This window comes from Chelonia mydas, chromosome 3, assembly GCF_015237465.2.
Source record: "Chelonia mydas isolate rCheMyd1 chromosome 3, rCheMyd1.pri.v2, whole genome shotgun sequence".
In the NCBI taxonomy this organism is placed as follows: domain Eukaryota; kingdom Metazoa; phylum Chordata; order Testudines; family Cheloniidae; genus Chelonia; species Chelonia mydas.
The window spans coordinates 185,197,454-185,219,246 of record NC_057851.1 but is presented as its reverse complement, the minus strand read 5'-3'; the positions used below and the strand labels follow the sequence as shown (position 1 = coordinate 185,219,246).

General features: G+C 43.2%; 1 protein-coding gene across 6 annotated transcripts in view; it reads left to right on the top strand.

Annotated features, from left to right (window-relative positions):
* The window catches only part of APLF (aprataxin and PNKP like factor), an 87,875-nt gene continuing 66,082 nt past the window's right edge, over nucleotides 1–21,793 (top strand). Inside the window, exons 1-4 of one of the 6 annotated variants that reach the window (XM_037896017.2) lie at nucleotides 100–340; nucleotides 3,238–3,357; nucleotides 7,303–7,374; nucleotides 20,485–20,651. In XM_037896017.2, the coding sequence (XP_037751945.1) occupies nucleotides 3,355–3,357; nucleotides 7,303–7,374; nucleotides 20,485–20,651 (242 nt within the window). In that variant the 5' untranslated portion in view covers nucleotides 100–340; nucleotides 3,238–3,354. Of the gene's footprint in view, nucleotides 341–3,237; nucleotides 3,367–7,302; nucleotides 7,375–20,484; nucleotides 20,652–21,793 lie in introns of all 6 variants that reach the window. The other 5 variants (XM_043543917.1, XM_037896015.2, XM_043543919.1 and 2 more) reach the window with 5 other exon arrangements.

Below are 21,793 nucleotides of genomic sequence, written 5' to 3'. Positions count from 1 at the left end.
CGCGGCGACGCTCACGCGCGGCCGGGCGGGGAGGGTGACAGTTGGAAACTACCCTTTCCGGGATGGCCGGCCAAGGGCTGGGCGGCGGTGCGGGGATTTAAACACAAACAGCGGCCACCGGCCCCGCCTCCCAGCACAGAGGGAAACGGAAGGGAGAGGAACCTCCCTGCGTGGCTCAAGTTTCCGGAGGGGACAGCGGGGCCTGCTCCCTGTCCGCAGGCGGAGAGCCCCCGTCCCAGCGACGCCCATGCCGGGCTTCGAGCTAGCGCCCGCGGACGGGGGCTGCCCGGTGGCGCTGCCGCCCGGCCAGACAGTGCTGGGAAGAGGCCCCCTGCTGGGAGTAAGTCTGGCTCCTCGGCAGGGGGGAGGGGGGGCTCCCTGACCCCGCTGCCCAGTACGGCCGCTGCAGCCCCCAGCCCAGGAACCGTCTCTGAGGGGAGGCCTGGCGCGGGCCTGCCCGGGGCCCCAGGCTGGCCCGGACGCTGCGCACCCCGCCGGGCAAAGACCTCCTCTGGGTGACGCTCCGACAGGGAGCGATTATCCCTGTCAGCTGCCCCGTCGCTGTGCAGGCCCCGGTGTCGGCAGCCACGGCCCGGGGCAGATCTGACACAGCGGGAGGCTTTTATTCGCCTTCTCTTTGTCATAGAGTCTGGGGCTGGAAGGGGCCATGGGCTCAGCTGGTCACCAGACCCGCCAGTATAGCCCAGGCTCTCAGACTTCACCGGCTGACCCCTGGGCTGAGCCCCGTCTGGGGGAAGGCCTTATGAGGAATCCGGGGAGGTGGGCGGATGGACGCCTGCCCATGTCTAACGGCCCTTCCCCCAGCCTTGTGGGAGGGACCACTGGGTCCGGGAACCAGATGGAGAAGGTGGGGGGGAGCAACTAAGGAATAACAGGGTCCGGAGTGGGGGTCACAGGGATCAAAACTAGGGATCCAGAGGAGGACACCGAGCAGAGAAACCTCTGACAGTGCCCACTGTTCCTCAAAGCTGTCTAGGGATCCAGCGGACCTCTGTCCAGATGCGTGAAATCAGGGAGGAGAGGAAATAGGTCCCACAGTCGCAAAGCACCCGCTCATCTAACATCCTCCTCCTGGTGTTGTAGATGGCTACCTTGGCCAGGGCCAGGAGGAGGTTAATGAGGCAGTCTTGCAACTTGGTGGGGCCGTGGACAGAGTGTGCAAATATAAACAGGTGTGGGGAAAAGTGCTGCCAGAACATCAGCAGGAGGTTCTGGAGGAGCCGGGATAGGGGCTGCAACCTGGCGCATTCGAGATAAGCATGCACCAGGTTCTCCCTCACACCGCAAAAGGGGCAGGCATTGGGGATGGGGGTGAACTGTGCTAGGTACATGCCTGTGCTCACGGTTTCACAGAGGAGCCGCCAACCGATATCCCCAGCAGGCTGTGGGACCAGGGTGGATTAGAGGCTGGGGAAGGTGGAAACAGAGCCCTCCAGCTCCTTTCAAGCATTTCTCCATAATCCGGAATGGTAGGAAACTTGTGTTAACAAAAACAACGATTCTCCTTTAACGTGACTCTAGGAGCTGGGGCTTTAAGAGAAACTCTAAACATTATGAGACTAATAAATCGTATGGGTTGGTGATGCTGACTCATTTTCCTGTTTGCATAAACATCTGATTCTCTCCCAAATCAGAGGAAATTAGGGGTCGAACTGTGGAGAGGGAATAGCATCAGTCCCCCAAACTTTCTGCTAACACAAACTAAGTTCTGCTCTGAGACATCAAAGCAAGAGTTCACTTACAGGAAGAGTTCACTTTTCAGCAGCTGACAAGAACGTCTGAGGAACAGTTGGGGGTGCGGGGGGGAATAAACATGGGGAAATAGTTTTACTTTGTGTAATGACCCATCCACTCCCAGTCTTTATTCAAGCCTAAGTTAATTGTATCCAGTTTGCAAATTAATTCCAATTCAGCAGTCTCTCCTTGGAGTCTGTTTTTGAACTGGGAGTGGATGGGTCATTACACAAAGTAAAACTGTTTCCCCATGTTTATTCCCCCCGCACCTCCCACTGTTCCTCAGACGTTTTTGTCAGCTGCTGGAAATGGCCCACCTTGATTATCACTACAAAAGGTCGTCCCCCACCCCGCCCTCCCCTGCCCCGGTAATAGCTCACCTTAAGTGATCACTCTCCTTACAGTGTGTATAGTAACACCCATTGTTTCATGTTCTCTATATAAATCTCCCCACTGTATTTTCCACTGAATGCATCCGATGAAGTGAGCTGTAGCTCACGAAAGCTTATGCTCAAATAAATTTGTTAGTCTCTAAGGTGCCACAAGTCCTCCTTTTCTTTTTGCAAATACAGACTAACAAGGCTGCTACTCTGAAACCTGTCAATTTTCTCAATAGTAACTTCAGGTATACTTGTAACAATAGGTTGGTAATAACATTTCAGAAAGATGTGACTTAAATTGGTAGTGTCTCTTGCAACAAAACTTTTTTTGCAGATAGGTTCGAGGTTTGTCTACACTATGGGTGCTACAGTGACAGCTGTACAGCTTTAGCACCATAGTGTAGACGCGTCCTACATCTATGAAAGGGGTTTTACCGTTGATGCAGTTATTCCACATCCCCGAGTGGCAGCAGCTGGGCCAGCAGAAGAATTCTTAACTTAGAATTCTTAAGGTTGGCTTAACTGTGGTGCTCAAGGGTTCCTTTCTTACACCCCTAAGCGATGTAGTTATGTCAGTCTCAATGTTCAGTCTAGACCAGGGCTAGTACTCACTTCACTCAGCCATATCAGCGCTTAGTGCCTAATTGCTATGGTATCTTTCTCTAGGTGGCAAATGTGGCTGCATTCACATTTATATACAAGTCTGTTAAGTAGTTTTAGATTTGGGGGAGAGAATTCAAGATAATCTAATACAAATGGTGTTAGTATTTTTAAACTCATTTAAAACAGTAGGATACATTTTTGCCCTTAATTACACCCTATACAAACCAGTGGATTTAACTAGGGGGAGAATTTGATCAGCTGTTTTCTGTGTTTAATTTACTCTTCTGTAATGCTAGTGCCCACACTCAGAATAGTGTGCATGAAGGTGAGAAAAGTGAGATTGACTAGAAAAGGTTGTGAAACTGATCAGTGTGGATTCATCATACTAGATGTGGAATGCAAAAAGGAAACTGTATAAGTAGTGGAAAGTAAATACAACTTTTAGTGTTCTACACATTCTAATATACCAAATTACTTAACATTCCATCTTTTTTTCCAGCTCTGAGGTAGACACATGTCTGCATAATCCCAGCCCAGAGGGCTAAGCACCATATTAACTACCTGGATGGATATATCCCATTTATGCTGTTAAAGAAGCCATCTACTGTTGTTTGTAATGGTAGTAAAGGTGTAGTGAGGGGAGGGAACCAGTCCTTTTAAAATAAATTCTTCTGGTTGCATTCAAATTGGGCCTTTTTCACGTTTAGATATCCTTTATTGCCTAGGGTTTTTTGCACTGAATCATTATTTTGCATTTGTCCCTTTGACTGGTCTTCCTCTGAAGAGGGCAGATACATTTTTCCAATTGGAAGGATGGCCATTTGTTGTTTCTCTCGTACACCTGGGTTCACTTTTGTATTTTAAGAGCATCTATAATGTAGTTTTAAGCTGAGTTCTTGGCTGGTTCAAAGAGTTGTGCACAGGGCAATGTTTCTTCATGGGATGTATTTCATAATTGGACCACTAGGCTGTTACTAATCTGTGCTGTTGAATTATATTTGACTTTAGTTTAACTGAGGCATTTTTTCATTTTGTAATGTTTTATGGCTTGAATATATTCCTTACTAATTCATAGAATACCTCCCAGCTGACTTCTAATATATTTTACTTTGTCAGCATTTGCTTTAATAAGAACTGCTTTAGTTGCTTATCTGCATGCTTAATTGATTTTCAAAGGCTAAACTGGTGGCTAAAGAATGGAGGAGGACCGCTTCATGAGGCTCCCAGACCTGCTGTTGTAATATGTTAGACTTAAGTGCTCTATGATCTTTGGATTACTGAAGAGCTGAGGAAGGCTTGACTTGGGGGAGGCTGCTGATCAGATCTTTGCAGGCAATGCGTCCCCTATTTAATGTGGGGATGTGTGAAAGATTTATTTGGATCACTTTCTCTGGCTCTGGAAATGTCAGTAGATATGAGCAGGGCATTGGTAGTGGGAACACTTCTTCCCATATTAACTACATTGTCCTTCTGTGGAAAGAGATGAAATCATGTCCATTATGTCAAAATCTCATTTGTAGAACTGGAGTATGTCTGAAAAAATGTAAGACACCTACTAGCCAGAGACCAGTAGGAAAGATGAGCAGTGGTGGGGGAGTTTGAAGGATCCAAAGGCAACACTCTGAGAATTCTAGCCCTCACACCCAACTGTTGGTAGAGGGGCTGGTGCTGAGATTCTAATCAGTGGACTCGGCTCAGATGCTCCAGTTTTCGTATTGGTTTCTGCCTAGTGGGTGTTTGAAAATTGAAAGCCATACCAGCAGCCTCTGGCTGATAAAAAGAAAGAACATTCTCCCAGCTTACTCCCTCAGAACCTCCTGATTGCTGCAGAGCCATGCTGGCTTGGGTGTCTTTGTTGCTTTACCCCGCCTTCGCTCTCAGCAATCAGAGTGGTGCTGGGAAGGATCTATAGATTGAGGTGGATCTCTGTTACGCTCCCCAGGCCTCTGTTTTGTTTTTTTTTATTCTAATGCTTACATCTGCTAGTGTTCATAGCTTTCTCAAACAGCAGAGTGTAACTGATCTATCAGTTGTTTGCAGATGAAGAGCTCTGTGTCGCTTGAAAGCTAGTTTCTCTTACCAACAGAAGTTTGTCCCATAAAAGATATTCCCTCATCCACCTCGTCACTGTTATCTGTTTCATTGACCACAGGTCTTAACAGCAAAGGACACTCTGAGTCCTTTTGATTTCTCTCTGTCACCTGGCAAAACTAAGAGCAGCAGAGATATGGGAACAATATCTTCTAACTCAGTGTATATTCTTTTATTTCTATAAAGGCTAGATCTATGAACATTGTAGGCGAAAACCATGGAAGTTGCAGACCCCAGCTCAGATAATATCCACTACCAATAGATGGAAGTACCCCACAATGACTATCCCAAATATCAATGCAGGTCCCATGATCACATGTGTTTGGCTTCCTCACTGACATATAGCAGACGTACCCTGGGACCACATCACCACACACTCACACACAGTTATGATGGTGATGTAGTCTGCTACCATCTTTGTTCATGGAGTGTGTTAGTTCTTATTCGCATACCTCAGATGGGCATGTAGAATGCTTGGCAGTCTGGCAGAATCATGGACACTTATGTGCTACTGCACACCTTCCAAGCACCTTGAGGTTATTGTGTGTACAAGGGTCTATGACCATTAGCCGTTAGTTAGGATCCTGTGGTATCAAGGGTTTGTTCTTGCCACAATAGCAGCTCGATGGATTATTTTGCTAGTTAATTATCTTGTTTTGAATTGGACTCTGATTCCTCACAAGGATAGTAAATTTTGTTGTTCCTGTCCAACAACAGTACTCATTCTTATTGTCATGGGGTTTCTAGTGACTTGGACCTAATAGGGTGTTCTCAGTAATCACACAGCACCTTGTTTCTTACTTTGAGCAGGGGGTTGGACTAGATGACCTCCTGAGGTCCCTTCCAACCCTGATATTCTATGATTCTATGATAACCCTGCTATATATACACCATACACATGCTTACTGTATTCCATCTCTGGCTTGGAACATTTCACACAACGTGCCACCTCTTAATTTATGCTGCTTTTGCCATTAAGGATGTGAATTTCTCCTGGACTAATACCCATTCCCCTTCTCCCATCTGTGACACCCCGTTTATGTCCCGATTTAGTGCGCTCTAAACTGTTTCATCTTCCTTCTCAAGATAATACATTAGGACCCTGTCCTGAAGTAGCACATTTATGCTTATCCTGTGCAAGCTTTGTTTCTTTCCCTAGCTTTGCTCTTGCAGCACTTGTTTAATATTTTGCATGTAATGGTTGTTTGTAGTAAGTGCTTACAACGAGAGAAAAAGTCTAATTTTTTCAGTTGAATTTATACTGGTCAAATTTAACAAGTTTTACCTTCAGTAATCTTTCAGATGTATTTTCTTGTATAATAATCTCATATATAGCGACTCTGTTTTCTCTTAAGAATTTATTTGATTAAGTGAAGTAACATAGTTCCTCACTAGAGGTCACAACATACACTTGTAAGGCTGGTAGCAGTTTTCTGCCAGTTTGAATACACATCTTTAAACCTAATAAACATTGAGAGAAATGAATTACAGTTTCCTACAAAGATGTAATTGGATCTTTTTGCTGTCTTGAATGTCACACTTAAAGGAAATGCATGAACAGGAAAAACTTTCCTTGCAAATAGCAGCAGGTTTCTAGTTAACCCATCAATATTAGTTTTGCTGCACATACAGAAGAGAGAGCTCTCTCACTGTAATAAATAATATAGGAAATGACTCTGGCAAAATCTCATTAGAGCGCCAAACGAAAAAACAGGAGAATTAGCATCTATTACGTTGGATTAAAAATTATCTCAATTTTTTAAAACAACGAGTTCCTCACAAAATGTTCTTGTAATGCCAGTTCTTAGGAACTAACAACTTTTTTCCTGAGTTTTGTAAGCCTCAGGATACTGTCTCTATTTCAGTTTTTGTGTCAGTGTTTCTAGGTTTAACTGTTTGTCTACTGTGGTGATGGTGGTGGAATTTACTGGAGTTACCCTGAAACTTTCTTTATAGAAAACATGAATTCCTGCTCTCTGTGTGCTAGTAGCTTTGAGACAAGCACAGCACTCTATAACATTTCAAGACACATTACTGTCTCTTCTGAGTAGCATTGTCAGACCTTGAAAAATCATAAGATTTTGACAAATGGTAAATTCTGGGGTTTTTTGCTTGCCTTTGGATTTTTGAGCTGGCAGGGCTCATATTCTCAAGCTTTTCTCCGCACAGAGACTAGAAAGTTCATTTCTGGATTTAAAACAGTATAACTTCAGGCACCCAGTTCTGAAAATCTTGATCTTAATGTTTTAATCTAGTTCAAATTAAGAATTCTTTTTTTTTAAACTAGTTGTGTTATGTGGAACTACTTACAAGGAGTCAGAAACCTACAGCCTGCATGAACTGTACTCAATGAAACCGTTTAATCTGCCTATTGGTTTATCTTGATTTGATTTTTGTTTGCTTGTTTGCTGTAATGATTCAAGATATGAGTGCCATAATTTGCTCTTATCTCAAGGGTCTGTCTTCTTTTCAGATTACAGACAAGAGAGTATCCCGAAAACATGCCATATTGGAAGTGGTGGGTGACCAGCTTCGCATCAAACCGGTAACTCGACTTTTTTGTGGTTTCTGTAACAGTCAAGCTACACCAGAAAAAAGCTACTTTGATATCAGATACACATGGATCTAAGTAATGCTTAATGAAAATCTGTGTAAGAAGTAGAAATTGATCAGGAATGTCTGAAAATAAAGCTACTGAATTTAATGTGGTGACCCATAGACTCAACACTGCTTTTTCTAAAAGGTGATTGTGGAGTGAAACTGGCATTCTCCAAGGATGGGAACATGGTTTACAAACATCAGTATACTCATTATACCTGTCTGGTGTTATCCCCATTTTTTCGAGACTGTGAGTTGCCTCAGCTCACAGGGGGGAAAAAAAAGGATGGTAGAGTAATGAACAAGAGCCAGTTCTCCTGACCACGCCCCCCTCCCCTCATTCTGTACAGACCACCCCTTTTCTCATTGGCATATCTGTATTCTGCCATCAAATGATTTCCAATAATTTACTTTTATTTTTGTCTTTTACAACAGTGTAGCACTAGAAATACCTAAGAAATATAGAACATAACTATGGAAATGCTGATTGTAACTCCATAGTTAGTTCAGTTTTCCACTTAAAGCAGGGATAAATCCTCTTTTGTATGAAAAATAGTGTATCCTCACTAAGTTTACAGCACTTACTGAGTACAGAATGAATTTTCTGAAAATTTGTAAGAAAATCTGATAATTTCTTGAAGTGAAAATTAAATTGAGTCCTTTAAGAAAATTCGCTTTTATCATGAATGATCTTAATGGAATAACACAGATTCTTAAGAACATAAAGTTAAGAATAGCCATACTGGATCAGACATTTGGTCCATCTAGTTCAAGATCCTGTCTTCCCACATTGGCTGGTGCCAAATACTTTAGAGGGTATGAACAGAACAGGATAGTTCATTGAGTGATCCATCCCCTGTCATCCAGTCCCAGTGTCTGGCAGTCAGAGGTTTAGGGACACCCAGAGCATGGGATTGAGTCCCTGACCATCTTGGCTAATAGCAATTGATGGAAATATCCTCTGTGAAGTTATCTAATTCTTTTTTGAACTCAGTTATGCTTCTGTCCTTCGCAGTACCCCCGGTAACAAGTTACACAGGCTGATTCTGCTGTCTGAAGGAGTACTTCCTTATATGTGTTTTGAACCTGCTGCCTGTTAATTTTATTGGGTGACCGCAGATCGTGTGTTATGTGAAGGGGTCAATAACACTTCCTTATTCACTTTCTCGACACCATTAATGATTTTATAGACCCGTCAGATCCTCCATCAGTCATCCCTTTTCCAAGATGAACAATCCGAATCTTTTTAATCTCTTCTCATATGGAAGCTATTCCATACCCTTATCATTTTTGTTGCTCTTTTCTGTACTTTTCCCAATTCTAGTAGATCTTTTTGAGCTGGGGCGAACAGAACTGTATGCAGTATTCAAGGTGTGGGCATACCATGGATTTATATAGTGGCATTATGATATATTCTGTCTTGTTATCTATCCCTTTCCTACTAGTTCCTAAAATAGTTAGCTTTTTTGACTGTCGCTGCTTATTGAGAGGATGTTTTCAGAGAACTACACATGATGACTCCAAGATCTTTCTTGAGTGGTAACAGCTAATTTAGACCCTATCATTTTGTATGTATAGTTGGGTTTATGTTTTCCAACGTGCATTACTTTACATTTATCAACACTGAATTTCATCTGTCATTTTGTTGCCCAGACATGCAGTTTTCTGAGAGCCCTTTGTAATTCTTCACAGTCAGCTTTGGACTTAACTATCTTGAGTAGTTTTGGATTGTCTGCAAACTTTCCCACCTCACTGTTTACCCCTTTTCCAGATTATTTATCAATATGTTGAACAGCGCTGGTCCCGGTACAGATCCTTGGAGGACCCTATTCTTTACCGCTCTTAACTGTGAAAACAGATCATTTATTGCTATCCTTTGTTTCCTATCTTTTAACCAATTACTGATCCATGAAAGGACCTTCCCTCTTATCCTATGACTGCTTAGTTTGCATAGGAGCCTTTGGTGAGGGACCTTGTCAAAGGCTTTCTGAAAGGTCAAGTACATTATATTCACTGGATCACCCTTGTCCACATGTTTGTTTGACTCCCACAAATAATTCTAATAGATTAGTGAGGTGTGATTACTCTTTACAAAAGCCATGTTGACTCTTCACAAACTTATCGTATTCATCTGTGTGTCTGATAATTCTGTTCTTTACTATAATTTCAACCAATTTGCCTGGTATGGAAGTTAGGTTTACTGGCTTGTAATTGCCAGGATTGCCTCTGGAGTCATCTGGTACAGAGGCTGATTTAAGCCTCTTTCAGCACTTGCTGCTCTAACAAGCAGTCATTAATGATGTTTAGAAAATTTACTTCTACCTCCTGTCCTGAGGTGACATGTTCCCAGTCAACATGAGGATAGGTGAAATCCCTCATTCTTGTTGGGTTTTCTGTTTTTGTAGCCCCTCTAATCTCCCTGAGTATTTCACAATCACTGTCACCGTCCTGGGCAGGGAGCTAGTAGTGTAATCCTACTGCTATACTCTTTTTATTCAAGCATGTAATTTTGATTCATTTAAAATTTTAAATATGGTGTATATATGATGAATAGACATATCTATTCAGGGGACACCATCATAGGGCCTAATCACATCAGCCACACCATCAGAGGCTCGTTCACCTGCACATCTACCAATGTGATATATGCCATCATGTGCCAGCAATGCCCCTCTGCCATGTACATTGGCCAAACTGTACAGTCTCTACGTAAAAGAATCAACGGACACAAATCAGACATCAAGAATTATAACATTCAAAAACCAGTCGGAGAGCACTTCAGTCTCTTTGGTCGCTCGATTACAGACCTAAAAGTGGCAATTCTTCAACAAAAAAACTTCAAAAACAGACTCCAACGAGAGACTGCTGAATTGGAATTAATTTGCAAACTGGATACAATTAACTTAGGCTTGAATAAAGAGTGGGAGTGGATGTGTCATTACACAAAGTAAAACTATTTCCCCATGTTTATTTCCCCTCGTACTGTTCTTATAAAGTGCTGGAAATGGCCCACCTTGATTATCACTACAAAAGGTTCCCACCCCCGCCCCCGCTCTCCTGCTGGTATTAGCTCACCTTTCCTGATCACTCTTGTTACAGTGTGTATGGTAACACCCATTGTTTCATGTTCTCTGTGTATATAAAATCTCACCACTATATTTTTAACGGTACGCATCTGATGAAGTGAGCTGTAGCTCATGAAAGCTTATGCTCTAATAAATTTGTTAGTCTCTAAGGTGCCACAAGTACTCCTTTTCTTTTTGCAAATACAGACTAACACGGCTGCTACTCTGAAACCTAAATAACCTTAGTAGAGCATTTGGTCAGTTCCTGGAGAAAGGAATTCGCAAAGTTAAGTGCCCAATCAAGAAGCACTTAAGAAACAATGCATCTTGGAATGCTCCAATCCACATAAGAAGCTTCCTGGAGACATTCAAGATACCATGCGGGCAATGGCTTCTGCCTGTAAAAACTGAGTGTCATGCATGGACATGTGACTTGCCGAGGTGACCCCAGAACTCCATCTTGGAGCTGGACTTTGCATAGGAGAGAAGAGGGGGTCTCCACCCACAGGAGAGAGTCTATTTAAGCCCATGGGAGACCCCTCCATTTTGTCTTCAGCTAGCTAAGGAGGTAGCCTCTCCTCTCCTAAGGATACCTGAAAGAAAGTGGAACAAAAGACAGTAACTACAGGGGGTGTGAGTGATTGCTGGACCTGGACTAGAAGGAGATTAGTCTGTAAAAGGAAACTTACTGGAACTGGTGAGGTTTCGTCTGAATTCAGTTTCATTAGACATAGACTTGTGGGTTTTATTTTATTTTGCTTGGTAATTCGCTTTGTTCTGTCTGTTACTACTTGGAACCACTTAAATCCTACTTTCTGTATTTAATAAAATCACTTTTTATTTATTAATTAACCCAGAGTATGTTTTAATACTGGTGGGGGTGTGGGAGAGGAACAGTTGTGCATATCTCTCTATCAGTGTTACAGAGGGCGAACAATTTATGAGTTTACCCTGTATAAGCTTTATACAGGGTAAAACAGATTTATTCAGGGTTTGGACCCCATTGGGAGTTGGGCATCCGAGTGTTAAAGACAGGCACACTTCTGTGGGCTGCTTTCACTTAAGCCTACAGCTGTTAGGGGACGTGGTTCAGACCCGGGTCTGGGTTTGCAGCAGGCTAGCGGGTCTGTCTCAAACCAAGCAGGGTGCTGGAGTCCTAATCTGACTGGGCAGGAAAGAAGGGGCAGAAGTAGTCTTGGCACATCAGGTGGCAGTGCCCAGGGGGTTTCTGTGATCCAACCCCTCACACACATGCCCAAGCCACTGGAGGCATCTCTGTTTGAGGAGTGTTTGCATGCAGTGTCGGTGACTGTGTCCCTCCAGGAGATTCCAAAAATTTGACGAAGGCAATGCACGTCAAAGCTGTTGAGCCTCTTTTCCTGATGAGAATATAAGGTCCGTGTCTCGCTCCCATACAAAAGTGTGCTGATAACACATGCACACAGATCTTTGTGTGTTCTGTCAGTTTGTTGTTTTGCCAGTGTAGGCGTGTTGTGGCAGGTTTTCCAATGTGGATCTTGAGTTCTGTTTCAAGTGAAAGGTTGACTGTTAGAGTGGACCCCAGATATATGAACTTGTGCACCACTTCAAGTTCATAGTTGTTGATCTTGCTTCCTCAACTCCTTGGAACATTATGCTCATATTTTTTAGGCTTATGGGAAGCCCAAAGTCTTGACAGGCTTTGGAAAAACTGTCCATAAGGTTTTGGAGATGAGCTTCTCTGTGGGTTGTCATTGCTGCGTCATGAGCAAAGAGGAGGTGTTGGTTAAGGGCCTCTGAGTCTTGCAAGATTGAACAGCTTTCCATCAGATCTTGTGTGCAAGTAGATTCCCTCAGCTGAGGAACCAAAAGCTTGTTTTAGTAGCAAGGAGAAGAAGATCACAAACAAAGTTGTGGCAAGTACACAGCCTTGCTTAATTCTGCTACAAATCTGGAAGGCCTCAAAGACTGAGCTGTTGTATTGAACTGTGCCGTCCGTGTTTTCAAGGAAGGATTGAATCATGCTTAAAAGCTTGTGGGGGACATCCAATCTTTTTTAGAAGTGCAAATAGTCCACTTTTACTGACAAAGTCAAAAGCCTTTGTGACATCATCGAAGGCTATGTAAAGGGGATTTTTTTTTTTGTTCTCTGCATTTCTCTTGTAGTTGTCTCAGTGAGAAGATTGTCACGTGAAGAGAAGGGAGTTACTTTATAAGTGGAGAACCAACGTTGAAGGCCAATTCAGTCAGAGTGGATGTGGTCCACTCCCAATAATTGATGAGGAGGTGTCAATACTAAGAGAGGGGAAATTGCTTTTGTAATGAGCCAGCCAGTCCCAGTCCCTATTCAAGCCCAAATTAATGATGTTGAGTTTCCAAATGAATTGTAGCTCTGCAGTTTCTCTTTGAAGTCTGTTTTTGAAGGTTTTTTTTGTTGAAGAATAACTACTTTTAAATCTGTGATAGAATGTCCAGGGAGATTGAAGTGTTCTCCTCCTGGCTTTTTTGTATTTTACCATTCCTGATGTCCGATTTTTGTCCATTTATCCTTTTATGTAGAGACTGTCCAGTTTGGCCAATGTACATGGCAGAGGGGCATTGCTGGCACGTTGTGGCATATAACACATTAGTAGATGTGCAGGTGAATGAGCCCCTGATGGTGTGGATGGTGTCATTGGGTCCTATGATGATGTCGCTAGAGTATATATGGGGACAGAGAAGGCAATGGGGTTTGTTACAGGGATTGGTTCCTGGGTTAGTGTTTCTGTGGTGTGGTGTGTGGTTGCTGGTGAGTATTTGCTTCAGGTTTGGGGGCTGTCTGTAAGTGAGGATTGGCCTGCCTCCCAAGGCCTGTGCGAGTGAGGGATCGTTTTCCAGGATAGGTTGTAGATTGTCAATGATGCACTGGAGAGGTTTTAGCTGAAGGCTGTACGTGATGGCCAGTGATGTTCTGTTATTTTCCTTGGTGGGCCTGTCCTGTAGTAGATGACTTCTGAATACCCGTCTCGCTCTGTCAATCTGTTTCCTCACTTCCCCAGGTGAGTATTGTAGTTTTAAGAATGCTTGATAGAGATCATGTAGGTGTTTGTCTGAGGGATTAGAGCAAATGCAGTTGTATCTTAGGGCTTGGCTGTAGACAATGGATTGTGTGATGTGTCCTGGATGGAAGCTGGAGGCATGTAGGTAAATATAGCAGTCAGTAGGTTTCTGGTATAGGGTGGTGTTTATGTGGCCATCACTTATTTGCACTGTAGTGTCCAGGAAGTGGATCTCTTGTGTGGACTGGTCCAGGCTGTGGTTGATGGTGCGGTGGAAATTGTTGAAATCCAGGTGGAATTATTCAAGGGTCTCATTCCGGTGGGTCCATATGATAAAGATGTCGTCAATATAGCATAAGTAGAGGAGGGGTGCTAGGGGATGAGAGCTGAGGAAGTGTTGTTCTAAGTCAGCCACTCTTCAAAGAGAAACTGCAGAGCTACAATTCATTTGGAAACTTAACACCATCTTTGGGCTTGAATAGGGGCTGGGAGTGGCTGGCTCACTACAAAAGCAATTTTCCCTCTCTTGGTATTAACACCTCCTCATCAGTTATTGGGAGGGGACTACATCCACTGTGACTGAATTGGCCTTCAACATTGGTTCTCCACTTGTAAGGTAACTCCCTTCTCTTCATGTGCCATAACATATTTATGCCTATATCTGTAATTTTCACTCCATGCATGTGAAGAAGTGGGTTTTTTACCCACGAAAGCTTATGCCCAAATAAATCTGTTAGTCTTTAAGGTGCCACCGGAGTCCTCGTTGTTTTTGTGGATACAGAGTAACACGGCTACCCCTCTGATACTTGAGAAGGTTGTGTTGCTAATAGATGTTTAAGCGCTGAAGCCGCACTGTGATTCAGGATAGATTCAGTCTGCAAGGGTCCGAAATCTGTTTAGGACAACTCGGGCAAAGGCTTTTCCTATAAGGCTAAGAAGGGAAATGTCACGATATTTGTTACTGTAGCTCCTGTCACCCTTGTTTTTATTAAGAGTGATGATCATAGAATCATAGAATATCAGGGTTGGAAGGGACCTCAGAAGGTCATCTAGTCCAACCCACTGCTCAAAGCAGGACCAATCCCCAACTAAATCATCCCAGCCAGGGCTTTGTCAAGCCTGACCTTAAAAATATCTAAGGAAGGAGATTCCACCACCTCCCTAGGTAACGCATTTCAGTGTTTCACCACCCTCCTAGTGAAAAAGTTTTTCCTAATATCCAACCTAAATTACCCCCACTGCAACTTCAGACCATTACTCCTTGTTCTGTCATCTGCTGCCACTGAGAACAGTCTAGATCCATCCTCTTTGGAACCCCCTTTCAGGTAGTTGAAAGCAGCTATCAAATCCCCCCTCATTCTTCTCTTCCGCAGACTAAACAATCCCAGTTCCCTCAGCCTCTCCTTATAAGTCATGTGTTCCAGTCCCCTAATCATTTTTGTTGCCCTCCGCTGGACTCTTTCCAATTTTTCCACATCCTTCTTGTAGTGTGGGGCCCCAAACTGGACACAGTACTCCAGATGAGGCCTCACCAATGTCGAATAGAGGGGAATGATCACGTCCCTCGATCTGCTGGCAATGCCCCTACATATACATCCCAAAATGTCATTGGCCTTCTTGGCAACAAGGGCACACTGTTGACTCATATCCAGCTTCTCGTCCACTGTAACCCCTAGGTCCTTTTCTGCAGAACTGCTGCCTCGCCATTCAGTCCCTAGTCTGTAGCGGTGCATGGGATTCTTCCATCCTAAGTGCAGGACTCTGCACTTGTCCTTGTTGAACCTCATCAGATTTCTTTTGGCCCAATCCTCTAATTTGTCTAGGTCCCTCTGTATCCTATCCCTACCCTCCAGCGTATCTACCTCTCCTCCCAGTTTAGTGTCATCTGCAAACTTGCTGAGGGTGCAATCCACACCATCCTCCAGATTATTTATGAAGATGTTGAACAAAACTGGCCTGAGGACTGACCCTTGGGGCACTCCACTTGATACTGGCTGCCAACTAGACATGGAGCAATTGATCACTACCCGTTGAGCCCGACAATCTAGCCAACTTTCTATCCACCTTCTAGTCCATTCATCCAGCCCATACTTCTTTAACTTGCTGGCAAGAATACTGCGGGAGACCGTGTCAAAAGCTTTGTTAAAGTCAAGGATTAACATGTACACTGCTTTCCCCTCATCCACAGAGCCAGTTATCTCGTCATAGAAGTCAATTAGATTAGTCAGGCATGACTTGCCCTTGGTGAATCCATGCTGACTGTTCCTGATCACTTTCCTCTCCTCTAAGTGCTTCAGAATTGATTTCCTTGAGGACCTGCTCCATGATTTTTCCAGGGACTGAGGTGAGGCTGACTGGCCTGTAGTTCCCAGGATCCTTCTTTTTCCCTTTTTTAAAGATGGGCACTACATTAGCCTTTTTCTAGTCGTCCGGGACTTCCCCGGATCGCCATGAGTTTTCAAAGATAATGGCCAATGGCTCTGCAATCACATCCGCCAACTCCTTTAGCACTCTCGGATGCAGCGCATCCGACCCCATGGGCTTGTGCCCGTCCAGCTTTTCTAAATAGTGCCGAACCACTTCTTTCTCCACAGAAGGCTGGTCGCCTCCTCCCCATGCTGTGCTGCCCAGTGCAGTAGTCTGGGAGCTGACCTTGTTCGTGAAGACAGAGGCAAAAAAAGCATTGAGTGCATTAGCTTTTTCTACATCCTCTGTCATGAGGCTGCCTCCCTCATTCAGTAAGGGGCCCACGCTTTCCTTGACTTTTTTCTTGTTGCTAACATACCTGAAGAAACCCTTCTTGTTACTCTTAACATCTCTTGCTAGCTGCAACTCCAAGTGTGATTTGGCCTTCCTGATTTCGCTTCTGTATGCCTGAGCAATATTTTTATACTCATCCCTGGTCATTTGTCCAATCTTCCACTTCTTGTAAGCTTCTTTTTTGTGTTTAAGATCAGCAAGGATTTCACTGTTAAGCCAAGCTGGTCGCCTGCCATATTTACTATTTTTTCTATACATCGGGATGGTTTGTCCCTGTAACCTCAGTAAGGATTCTTTAAAATACAGCCAGCTCTCCTGGACTCCTTTCGCCCTCATGTTATTCTCCCAGGGGATCCTGCCCATCAGTTCCCTGAGGGAGTCAAAGTCTGCTCTTCTGAAGTCCAGGGTCCGTATGCTGCTGCTCTCCTTTCTTCCCTGTGTCAGGATCCTGAACTCGACCATCTCATGGTCACTGCCTCCCAGGTTCCCATCCACTTTAGCTTCCCCTACTAATTCTTCCCAATTTGTGAGCAGCAGGTCAAGAAGAGGTCTGCCCCAGTTGGTTCCTCCAGCACTTGCATCAGGAAATTGTCCCCTACATTTTCCAAAAACTTCCTGGATTGTCTGTGCACCGCTGTATTGCTCTCCCAGCAGATATCAGGGTGATTGAAGTCTCCTATGAGAACCAGGGCCTGCGATCTAGTAACTTTCGTGAGTTGCCGGAAGAAAGCCTCGTCCACCTCATCCCCCTGGTCCGGTGGTCTATAGCAGGACATCACCCTTGTTGCTCACACTTCTCAACTTAATCCAGAGACACTCAGGTTTTTCTGCAGTTTCATACTTGAGCTCTGAGCAGTCATACTGCTCCCTTACATACAGTGCAACTCCCCCACCTTTTCTGCCCTGCCTGTCCTTCCTGAACAGTTTATATCCATCCATGACAGTACTCCAGTCATGTGAGTTATCCCACCAAGTCTTTGTTATTCCAATCACATCATAATTCCTTGACTGTGCCAGGACTTCCAGTTCTCCCTGCTTGTTTCCCAGGCTTCTTGCATTTGTGTATAGGCACTTGAGGTAACTCGCTGATCGTCCCTCTTTCTCAGTATGGGGCAGGAGCCCTGCCCTCTCGCGTGCTCCTGCTCGTGCTTCCTCCCGGTATCCCACTTCCCCACTTACCTCAGGGCTTTGGTCTTCTTCCCCTGGTGAACCTAGTTTAAATCCCTCCTCACTAGATTAGCCAGCCTGCTTGCGAAGATGCTCTTCCCTCTCTTCGTTAGGTGGAGCCTGTCTCTGCCTAGCACGCCTCCTTCTTGGAACACCATCCCATGGTCAAAGAATCCAAAGCCTTCTCTCCGACACCACCTGCGTAGCCATTTGTTGACTTCCACGATTCGACGGTCTCTACCCAGGCCTTTTCCTTCCACGGGGAGGATGGACGAGAAGACCACTTGCGGATGCCATGCAGGGAAAGAGGAAGTCCCGTGCTCCCCAGCCGAACTGGGACTAGCAGCTGATTCCGGCACAGGGTAGGAGCCACTGGCCAGGTCTTCCCCAGTGCCGCCCTGTGCCCCACAGTGATTTACCTCTCCGCTGGCTGCCCTGGGCACCTGAAACATAATGCTGTGGAAAGTCACATGACTGCTCTTGTGGCTTCCCTTTGCTTCCCTGTCAGAAAGTCATTCTTCTGCGGGGAAGCAAAGAATCCCTCCAGGAGTAGAATTTTCAAGCTTCTGAAAGTTGTTACATAGTTTATTCTGGCTTGTCTGGAAAATTAAACTACTGTTTGCCTTTCTTGCACGGCTAACAACTTGACTGTAACTGAACAACTTAGATCCAATTTCACGGCTTCTGAGTCATCACAGACCTCTGATCAGAGTGCACATTTGAACAAGTTCTACCTCAGACCTTTGCCGTGTTCTTCTCCCAAAGCATTAGTTGCGTGGCTGACACACAGTAGGCCCATATTTTCCCATCTCGGGCTGGCGGTTAATTTCTACTGTTCTTTTCTGCCACTCTTCCTTCAGCCTCTCTTTCCTCTGATTCGTAGTTCAGGGCTGCTGTGCTTGATGTCACTCAGAGTTTGTCTACACTGCAGTAAAATAGGAAAAACAGAGGTGTTAAAGAACTTTATTTTAAAAATTGTCAGAAGTTGCAGGAGTTGTCTTCAAGCAGGATAATCGTGGAGGACCAATCATAGTTGAAGAAGGGGATAGTGTACCACTATTTTTTTCCCCAATTCCCTAGACACATCAAAGACAAGTAATGACTTTAACTTTTACATTTATCCTGAAGAGCACACAACCTTTTTTCTTGACAGAGTTCACAGGTATTTTTCAAAAACTGTTTACAGTTAGAGGATTATGGAACAGATCAGAAGATAAGATAAATGTGTCATGCTTCTGAAATTTAACCCTGTGCTTTTTATATTGCAGGAATAGAATCTTATTGTGATGTGTGTATGCTGTAAGGACAGGGAAGTTTTCAGAGATCTTCACTTTATTTTCTTGTCTAAATAAATTAAACAAAGTTCATACTGTTATCTCACTCCTCATCACTGAATTATTAATTTTAATTATTCTCTGTGAATGTAAATAAATGCCATCTGTCAGCCAGTTAGAAATGTAAATAAGTAGTGATTGCAATCTTTGCAACTACAGCTTGTAGAATTGAAGGAGAAGCCGAGAAGATGACCTAGGTGACTTTATTCTGTAGGGAACAATTATAATGCTGAGGTCACCTAAAATTGCTCGTTTCATTGATTAGTAGTACCCAAGTGCTTAACTTTATTAAGTGCCATTGATTCCAGTTGGACTGTTCAGTGTGTGATACACAGTACATAGGTAAGTTTTTTGCAGGATACAGGCCTAGCTCTTCCTAGCTGTGGACTCTCCCAGCACATTGGACAGTAGTTCTTATGTACGCAAGCTCATAGCAGACATGATTTTCTATAAGCTTTCTCCATGAAAATCAAAGTAGTTTTGATGGCTAATAGAATTAAATGCACTAATTCATATACTTCATATAATATATCCTGTGCCTAAAATCTTAGATATTCACAAAGGTAGGTAGTTTTGAAGTCTGACTGTTGAGACTAGAGAGATCAATAAAAAGTTAATCTACAAGAAGGGCTGGATTAACCCATCCCTGGTCCCTAGGGAAACGTACACTTCTGGGATCCTGCCTTCTAATCTGAATAACAGCAGCAGCCTCCGGTTCCTTTTTTTTATTCATTGCTGGTCCCAAAAGAGGCATTGTTTGCTATAATAGTCACAAAATGACGGGAAATGCAAGCATAAAGGGGGGAGGACACGGAGGAGGAGAGACGGAAGGAAGGGAAAAATACACTTCAGTGATGTTCCCTCCCATACATGCCATTGCAGTAAATTCCCATCCCAGACTGTACATTTACTACTGTTGTCTGTACACTTACTACTAGTGGCTTCTTTACCCAGTGCCACCTTCCTCTCCTTTACTATGTTGGGAATGGAAAAGTGAGTCTCTGTTGTGTGGTGGAAGGGTGAGGACTGTCTCTTCCCACTCATCCACTGGTGCAGATGGGTGCATGAACTGAAAAAACTTCACTCACTTGAGTGAGTGGTGGCGTTACCTAGCACACGGATCATAATACCCCTCAAGTAAGTGAAGTTCTTTCAGTTCACGCACAAATCTGCATTGGCCAAAGTAAAACGTTGGTCGTTCTCCCGCTGCCCTCCCAATTGGGGTCCTACTAGGCATATGCCTAGTTTGCCTATGAGTTGCTCTGATCCAATCTGCAAGGTCTAATTTATCAAATGAGTCATTTAAAAGGTTTAGAACACTGAAAATATTGGATTTTTTTTTCAACGTTTTCCCCAGAATTAAATCTTACTTAGACCTCTGGTGTAAAATTGGTACAGGATTTATTTCATCTTCATAGAAACCAAACAAAATTTAACTATAAATGGAAATATCAACTCAGCCTTATAGCTTCTATTGAACAGCTACCAGTACATACATAATATCAATATAAAAAAAAGTTTATAAGTGGTAATCAATTGTTTTTTCTAATATTGTACTTTATTTCTATTTAACATGCTAACAACTATTCAAAGGTTGCAGCCGTATCTGGAATGGTGTTAGTAACTGAGTCAATGCTTCGCTGTGTAATGTAAGCTACTAGGATTCCTACGGCATAGCACATGGTGTACCAAATGTTCTTTTTTAAATTGACAGGTCCATGTAAATCCTTGTTTTTATCAATCACCTGAGAATAGCCATCTATTACCATTGGAAACAGATGAATGGCACGCTTTGAGCCCAGGTGACAGCTTTTCCCTGTTAATCGACAAATATATTTTCAAGGTCCTCTCTACACACTCAGATGTGGAAAGCACACTAAGGTAATGATATCTGATGTGGAAAAACCAATAGTAATACTAGTTGTAATAGAAACTTGTTAATTATAGTTTTCTAAGGCACAACAGATCTTGAATGAACAAAAAATAAATCCAAATAAACATCTGCTTAAAGTCAAGTTTAAATTATTTTATCTCTTCATTAAGAAGATAGAGGGAAAGCATGAAGTAACTAGATCAATCCATATCCGATATATACTGCAGTCCCAATCTTGGAGCCCCAGTGAGTGATTTATTGTAGTATCTGGCGGGGAGGTTGTGGGGAATGAGAAACATGTACCTGCTTTATCATTTGTACCTGTCAGCGTTTTAATAAATAGAATCAAAAGCGCTTTTGTATCTCATGGGTGAGATTTTCAAAGGCATGGCACCCAACTCCCATTGAAAACCTGTGTTGTAGAAAGTGTGGGGAAAATTGAACTTTACTTAAATAGGTAGTATAATGTTAAATGTAATTTTAATTTAAGAAATAAGCTTTGCTTAGCAACCAATAAAAGGATTCTATGTCCATACATCCTGATCTTACAAGTAGGAATCTTGTTTTAAAGACATTTTAGATGTAACCCTTTAGATCTAACTTTTTTTCTGGTAAGTGAGTTACCAAAATATTTATTGGTGGAGGAGCAGAAAAATTACCACGAACACCACTCTCGGGGGACAACTGATTTGAAAGAATGAAACATTTACATTGCTGATAGACACGTACTTCAGATGGTTCCTATAGTAACCAAAAATTACTGCATACCTTACATTTTCAATTCACTGTGTATTTTCTTTGATACTACACACTGTCCAAGTTGTGGAGAGGAGAGAGCTAGTAGATGGGCAAATGTTAAAGTACAGTTGAAGATCCTGAATCATATTTTAAACTCTTAGAAATTTTTAAACTTCAGAATTTTTTTTTAAAATACACTGACTTCTAGTTTTCCCAAGGGCACTATAGTTGTCCACAAGCCTCAAGAGTGGAACAGCCAACAAGATTTCTATTTTTTAAAAAAAGCAAAAACCTATGTAAAGATTGAAAAACGTAAATAGATGAGTGTCAAATTTCAGCCTAGCGCAAATGTTTATCAATTGCCAGCTATTTTATGACAAAACAATGTATGTTGAATTATACAAGTGTGTAA